Source organism: Montipora capricornis, chromosome 2 (assembly GCF_036669925.1).
Source record: "Montipora capricornis isolate CH-2021 chromosome 2, ASM3666992v2, whole genome shotgun sequence".
NCBI classification, from domain to species: domain Eukaryota; kingdom Metazoa; phylum Cnidaria; class Anthozoa; order Scleractinia; family Acroporidae; genus Montipora; species Montipora capricornis.
In genome coordinates, this window is record NC_090884.1 from 10,757,257 (window position 1) to 10,764,756 (window position 7,500).

Consider the following 7,500-nt stretch of genomic DNA (forward strand, 5'->3'; position numbering starts at 1 on the left):
GCTCGACTCCGGATCGAGTGGTCCGGGTTCGGGTCCTGGCCGGAAACATTGTTTTGTGTTCTTGGGCAAAACACTTTACTCTCACTTTACTCTCCACCCCATGCTGGAAATGCTGGGGGTAATCCTGCGAAGGACTAGCATCCCATCCAGGGGGGAGTAGTAATACTCCTATCCTCTCCATGCTCCGCTACGGAAACCGGAGCTAAGCGCCGGCCGGATGGGCCTTCTGGCTCGTAAGCAGAGACTTACCGCTCGTAACAGTGGCAAGACGTCCAATATCTTGGAGATCAAAGCTGACAATAAAATTGTTATAACAATCATGTTGATATAGCAGAAACTATTAACGAACTCTTTACAAATATTGCGCAATTGCTAGCGGAAGATATTCCTGGTGTGGATGTCAATCCTGAATCTTATCTGGAAACCACCGATATATCGTTTTCACTGCAAACTCCGAGTATCGATATTGTATTAAACCTTTTAAAGAAAATTGGTGATAAAAAAGCCACTGGTCTTTATAATATTCCGAGTAAACTGTTAAAGACGGCTGCTGGTATTATCGCATCTTCGCTTACCGCCATATTCTCTAAGTCCATCCTGGCTGGGATATACCCAAGCGAGTTTTTAAAAAGAGTATTAAATCGGATCCTAACAATTATACGCCAATTTCCTTAATTCCGATAGTTTCCAAAGTTTTTGAAAAAATTGTTTACAACCAACTCTACCATTATCTAAATGAGAACAAATTACTATTAAGTTGCCAATCAGGGTTCCGCTTCTTACAAAGTACTCTTAATGCTTTGCTTGAGGCGAGAAATGACTGGTCAGTTATCATCGACAATGGGTTATTAAATAGCGTCGTTTTCATTAACCTTACTAAGGCATTCGACACCATTGATCACGAAATCATCTTGCGTAAAATGTCATTCTTGGGTTGTGACCAGGTAGCTATCAGGTTGTTCCTGTCGTACCTAAGTGGCCGAACCCAAAGATGTGACGTCAACGGCAAGCTATGAACTGCTCGCAATCTCGAGCTCAGGTGCGGCTTACCGCAGGGCAGTATACTGGGTCCTTTGCTACTTCTAATTATATTAATGATCTCCCCAACTGCCTGCGGGCCGCTGCGCCAAGGATGTTTGCTGATGACACAAACATTACACTATCGGCTAAAACGTTAACGGAACTCATCAAGCCTTGATCGCTGAACTAAGTAACCTGAGCTGCTGGCTGAAAACCAAAACTGAACTAATGATTATTGGGTAAAAGCAGAGATTATCTGTCCAAAGTGAAGACGTTGAAATAAACATTGACGATCAAATCATCAAGAAGGTTGAAAATACCAAATCCTTGGGCGTTACCATAGATGCTCAACTTACTTGATGCAAACACCTTCAAGAAATATGCAAGAAAGTATCCTCAGCTATAGGTACCCTCAAACGTGTGCGACCCTGTATTCCGAAAGAAACTGCCATTCAAATTTATAACGCTCTGATTTCGATTATTGCGGCCCGGTTTGGGACTGTTTGAGTGGCTTCCTGAGTGGTAAGCTCCAAAAATTGCAGAATCGTGCAGCTAGAGTAATTACAAAATTGTCTCTTGATACGAACTCGAACTACCTCCTAACCACCCTTAACTGATCCAGGAAGAGGCTATCAATTCGACGAAAGAAACAGAAAGCCTTAATGATGTATAAGACAATGAATGAACATGCCCCGGATTATCTCCAACGTCTTTTCACTCAGTATTACCCTAATTACAACCTGAGAAACTCTGAGGGAAAACTGGCTTTGTCAAAACCAAGAACTAATTATTTAAAGCGAAGTTTCTCCTATAGCGAGGCCACATTATGAAATAACTTGCCCAATAGCTTAAAGAATAGTGGATTTGTTGATCAATTTAAGCGAAACTTAAGGTATCCAGTATATCGGATTCCCACACAGCAATCATGTAAAGCAGTTGTAAATAGTCAGTTTAGTTTTTAACTTGAAGCTTAATCTGATGATGCCAAAAATGGCTATTTGAACCTTACGGCCCCTGCTCACTCCTCGTGCTAACATGACTGCACCAATTACAGACGCTTTTGATTGTTCTTCAAGAAAAACTAATAAGAAGACACTTTGTTTCAAGGTTCCTTAGAGCTCTTCTCTCCCTCAGTCAAGAGAAGTACTCTGCGGTCGAGATTGGCAAGAGCTGTGCAAATGAATGCAACATTGTTGTGCTACGCTTCGGCGATTAAGGAACAAAATTAAATGTTGGGAGTTGTTGGCCAACAATGTTACGTCCGTTTACACGGGGTTTTAAAGTCCCAATCAGCTATATAGCCGTATGCCATAGGATGACTCAAGTGTCTTTCTAATACGGTTATTTCCTTTGTCAACAAATTAGAAAAACACTTGAGTCATGGCATACGGCCAAAACTGTTGAGGCGGACAACAATTCATGCCACTCCCTAGACAATACAACATTTTTTTAAGCAAACATTAATCTTGCCACTTTTAGCATTCCTCCGAACATTCTTTTAACTTATTTTTAATTTACGAGTATCACTCTCTATATTTTAATGTTTTAACGGTTCATTTCATGTTATCAGTTATGTTTCTCCGCTGAAGACAGTAGACTGGCTGTCGAAAGCTCATATATTTAATATTTTTTTAGTAGAGAACGCCTATTCAACTTTACTATGATTAATCCTGGTAACGGAACCTCGATATTTTTAATTAGCAGTATCATTGTCATAGATTTTACTCATGTTATTGTTAGCCAAAATGACTTAACCTTTAACTAGCTTAGGCATGTCTCAAGCCATGACTGTCTGATATGAACCATGATGTTTCACTATTTCAGATACCAAGCTTTGGTGACCAAAAACCGAACGAAAGCCTTGATAATCTTCCTCTGGATTATAGGTACGCTGGAGGCAGTATTTCCAAATATTCTTCAAGTCCTGATTGATCGCAGAAGGGGCAAGATTTTACTTCAGTTGCTTCGTGGCTGCATCCAAATCAACAGAATTCCCGGTAAGAGAACACTAGCAACGGTTGTACCTCATTTCCTGTTTTTGATGTCACTCGCTGTCTTCGTGCCCAGCGGAATTATGCTGATCACGCATGCGTGGATTTTCAAAATCTCCTCCGAACAAAACAGACGGATCCGCGTAGTGCAAGACGCCATGGGTCTAAAACGCCTCAGTGAAATACGCGCCGCCAAGACAGTCGCAATTATCGTGTTTTCAGCGTTAGCGTGTTTCACACCTCTCCTTGTGGTGGATTTTATCACTACCTTTGAGCCTCCTGCCGGCAAAACGCTTGATCCAAGTCAATTCAATGTCAAATACATTCTTTTCCCGAGCCTTAAAATTCTCACCTTATTGGCCATATGTGTGAACCCATTGATTTACGCTTTGAAAAGTAGGCCCTTCAAGGAAGTGTTTAAACGTATTTTCGAAACTGTGGGTATTTCACTTTATTTCGAGCTAAAAATCAGAAAACCTGGCGATGCTAGTACTCCAAACTGACGCTTCTTCAGAACTTTATTGCAAAAGAAGTTTAGAGACAGCTGGAAAATGAATCGTTAAGCGTTCACATCCTCCGCAAAACAGGCATTTGGCCATTTCTCATTATTACTGCTTTTGTTAGAGACCTTGTACGCCATCTTCGCACAGATGAGATGAGTAACAAGTAACGGGTTTGGAAAATGAACGACGACAAAGGTGTATATAAATTGACATACAAGTGCAAATGACTGCACAATCCGTTGTTTTCCCAAATAAACCAGTTGCAACCGATCCTACTGTTTTGAACCATCGCATGAAGTGACTCAGTTGGTTCAGTGAACAGCGGACTACAACACAGGAGGCTGCTAGTTCGAGACAAAACACAACTAACACGCGAGGTCTTAAAATAACTAAAGAGAAAGGGTTGCCTCTATGATGTCAACCTTCTCGGATTAAAAAAACGATTAGTAAGCCCCGCCTAACAAGTCAACCCTGTTGTGTTTAAAATTCTGTGGTACGTTGAAGAAGACTACACACTATTTGCAAACAAAAGGCAACAGAGTTCTCGGCGTTACTGTTTTCCTTCATCTCTCCAACAAATACGGCTGGCTTGGCGTGTATCAGGCCACCTTACCACAAACAGCTCTAAGTCAAAAGAGAGGACGTTACAAAAGATCTTTACTCTGTTACAAAAATAGTGAGACGAAGAAGGCTTGCATTGGTGGTGATACCCGACACAACCCCCCAAAGGTCCGAGTGCTGCTATGGAAACCAAATGTAAGGAGAATGGTTGGTCGCCCTGCCACTATCACCTTGAAAAAGATTCTCGAGGACGAAAATGGATTGGGAATAGATCCTCACGGGCACAGAAAAATGGAGAGAGCTAGGGAAGAGCCATGTAACGTATTAATCGTGTACTTCAGATGAAGACCAATTAAAGTGGTACTACGACCAAAAAAAGAGGTTGACCAGCAATAGAGTTATTTCCATAGAGTTATGACATTAGAGTTAGAGTTAAGTTTCCAAAATCCTGAATTCAAGATTTTTGAAGGCCTAAATCCTGAATTCAGAAATACAGAAAGTATCCTAACCATGCATAAAAGCTAACCTTAGGCCTAAGGTTAGCTTTTACTGATGAATGTTGGCTGAGGATTTTGGAAACTTAACTCTAACTCTACGACATAACTCTATGAAAATAACTCTAAGAATAGCTGTCCCCCCAAAAAATCTTTGGATTTCAAAACTATGTTAACAGAACACTAACTGACCCAAGTTTAAGTTCTGATTTTAAAAAGACACCTGTTTATTTTAACTGGAACTTTCTTATTTATTGGTCCGCGATGACTAAACTCAATAGTTTAAGAATGCAATGCGTGTGTACGCGGCTGAATTAATATGCAGCTCGGGAGTTTCGGGCCTTCAGACTTTTAAACCCGTGTTTTGCATATATAATAAAATGCGTTTACTCACTGAAATATTAAGCTAGTGAGTAAATGACGTCATTTTCTCCAGATCCAAACCTCTGATGTCCAATCGGTCAGTTTTGAACGTAAGTAATGGCGGACCGTGAAATCCAAAACTTACACTCAAAATAAAACAGCCTTCGGATAAAACTCAAAGCTCAAAATTTTGCCAGTTAGGTGTTAAGCGAACACGCTTTCAAAATCTCAAGAAAAAAAGGAAATGATTTTTTGAACATAGTACCACTTTAATTGATCAAATAAGATATTATCGCTTAGTGGGTCTTTGAAGACGCAATAAAGGATTTAGATCATCCAGACGCATAATGCGTCTTTCCGTCGCCCCGTCTTAAAAGACGCATTAAAATAGATTGTCCAAAGTCGTCCGGATGCGTTATGCGTCTCTACTACAAAAAAGGCCACTGTAGCTGTACATGAGAGGAAAATGAGAGGCACGTGAGATAAGTTGGACAACCGCGCAACGCCAAAGCAGTGCAGATTAACGCTAAAGCAATACCGAGCAACATGAAATTGTCATTTGCTCATTTAATAGTGTTCAGTTCAAAATATAATCAAATTGTTGACACATCAAAATTTGAAGAATTTCTTAAAGGTGCCGTGTTATATTAACTAGTAGGAGAGAAGCAATACCAACAAATGGATCAACCACTTCTGCACTGGACAAAACTACTGCTGTTTTGTTTTGAAATTTGACACTGGCTTGGGAAGAATTTCACTTAATATGGAGAAATTCTGTGATAAAGAGAAACGAAAACAAGTCCTCATGAGTAATTATTTGCAAAGCACGGTGAGTTTCTTTCAGAGGTTTGGTTGCACCTTTAAGTATTAAGGTGTATTTAAGAGTATATTTGAGACATTTTGCACCATGTTCACGGTTAGCATCGAGCTGAAATTTCGTTTCGCCAAAACTTAAAGAAACGTGATCGAGTTTAGCACACTTATGCATCAGTCAATTCCAGCAGTTCCCATCCCCCCCCCCCCCCGGGCTAACCCCCGGGCATTAGCATTTTTTTTGAAAAAATGGGCAAATTCCCAGGGACGGAGACACATAAGCTGTCTAAATGCCCCGGGTTGGGAACGAAGAAAGAGGGCAAATCCCCCGCCCCCGGGATCGTCGCCTTCCAATAGGCGCCTGTATTCGCAGGCTACTTTGTCTGTCAAGAATCAAGACATCTTAAATGATCTTTCATCGCAATTTTACGCTCGCAAGATCTGTCTTGAAGATCGCATCATTTGAATTCGCAAACCTTCTGTATTTCAACTCCACTTTCATGAATTTAAAAATTGCTAGGCTAGTTTTGAATGCGAAATGCAAAGTAGTCGTGTTTACACAGTCTTCACGTCAGTGATTGTTTTGTGATATTAGTTCACCTTATCGCTTTTATATATTCATATTCTTACAAGTATAAATGGAGAAATACGTAAAATTGAGAAAACATACCTTTAAAAACATCCACAAGTTTTTCGAGTCTGTGACGGACAAGCCAGTATTTAACGAAGGCCTCGTCATTTCCGATAAACTCTTCATGTTATTTCGAAAACACGTGTGTCAAATGCCCGGGGGTCGCCCCGGGATAGGCTAATGCCCAGCCCCCGGGCCGCGATAAAATTGCGAATGCCCTACCCCCGGGACTAACAACTTGAGAAAATGCCCCGCGGTTGCCCGGTGGGGGGATGGGCACCGCTGGAAAGGTTTGATGCGCTGGAAAGGTTTGATGCATTTGAGGTCCGTACTCAAAGTAACGGATCTAGTTTTGTCCCGCTGATTTATGGCCCAAGCGCAATAAACCAGAGAAAACGAGGTCAGTAAGACGTTTATTATATCTCTGAGGTAATAAGGCATGCGGGAAAGGAAAGTAGTTGATATCAAGAGAAACGTTCAACTGTCACAAATGATTAGCATGCGTAAAATCTGAAAAACGAATAAATCTTATTGGCTTTTTTGAGTAGTTTCACAAGTCTACTTCAAATAAACAATATGAAAAACTTGCTAAAAAATGTTTCATCCAAATATTAATTTTAAAAGTAGCAGGCCGTACTGTAGAGAATACGGCCTGTTAAAATAGCCAATCATATGCGCGTTAGCCGTTTCACGTAAAAGCAATCCTAAAGCTTTCTATTTCAAACATCAACTACGTTCGAATGGTTATTTGAATTGCGGGTTATTGTCGAAAAGTAGAAGTGATCCTCGACCTTAACAAATTGACCAGTTCCCAACTGAGCAGCTTCATAGCTCAGTCGGTAGAGAATCGCACAGTCATCGCAGAGGTCACGGGTTCGAATTCCGTTGAAGGAGCCTGAATGTTTCAGGTGTCTGTAAAGAGACAATTGCTTTTATTGTTCAGCTAAGTGTGAGGATAACCTCTACTATTCACCAATTTTATTTGGTAACAAAGATTAGCGATCATGTAGAAGACGACGTTTCGAGGTCGTCTTGGCTACATTTTCGAGTCATGCAAATAATGTTCAGTTGAATCGAAAATGAATTAAGTTAAGTGTTTGTGTTGTTCGTCAGCAAACGAATCA

The 7,500-nt window shown here is 40.7% G+C and overlaps 1 protein-coding gene and 1 long non-coding RNA gene across 2 annotated transcripts in view; one reads left to right on the forward strand and one right to left on the reverse strand.

The window, feature by feature from the left end:
- The window catches only part of LOC138037770 (adenosine receptor A2b-like), a 12,425-nt gene extending 7,732 nt beyond the window's left edge, over positions 1-4,693 (forward strand). Inside the window, exon 3 of the mRNA XM_068883669.1 lies at positions 2,845-4,693. Coding sequence (XP_068739770.1) covers positions 2,845-3,514 — 670 coding nt within the window. The 3' untranslated portion in view covers positions 3,515-4,693. The remainder of the gene's footprint in view (positions 1-2,844) is intronic.
- Positions 4,694-5,484: 791 nt separating this feature from the next.
- LOC138037771 (uncharacterized) overlaps positions 5,485-7,500 on the reverse strand; it is a 3,341-nt gene continuing 1,325 nt past the window's right edge. Inside the window, exon 2 of the long non-coding RNA XR_011130092.1 lies at positions 5,485-5,706. This is a non-coding gene — a long non-coding RNA (uncharacterized lncRNA). The remainder of the gene's footprint in view (positions 5,707-7,500) is intronic.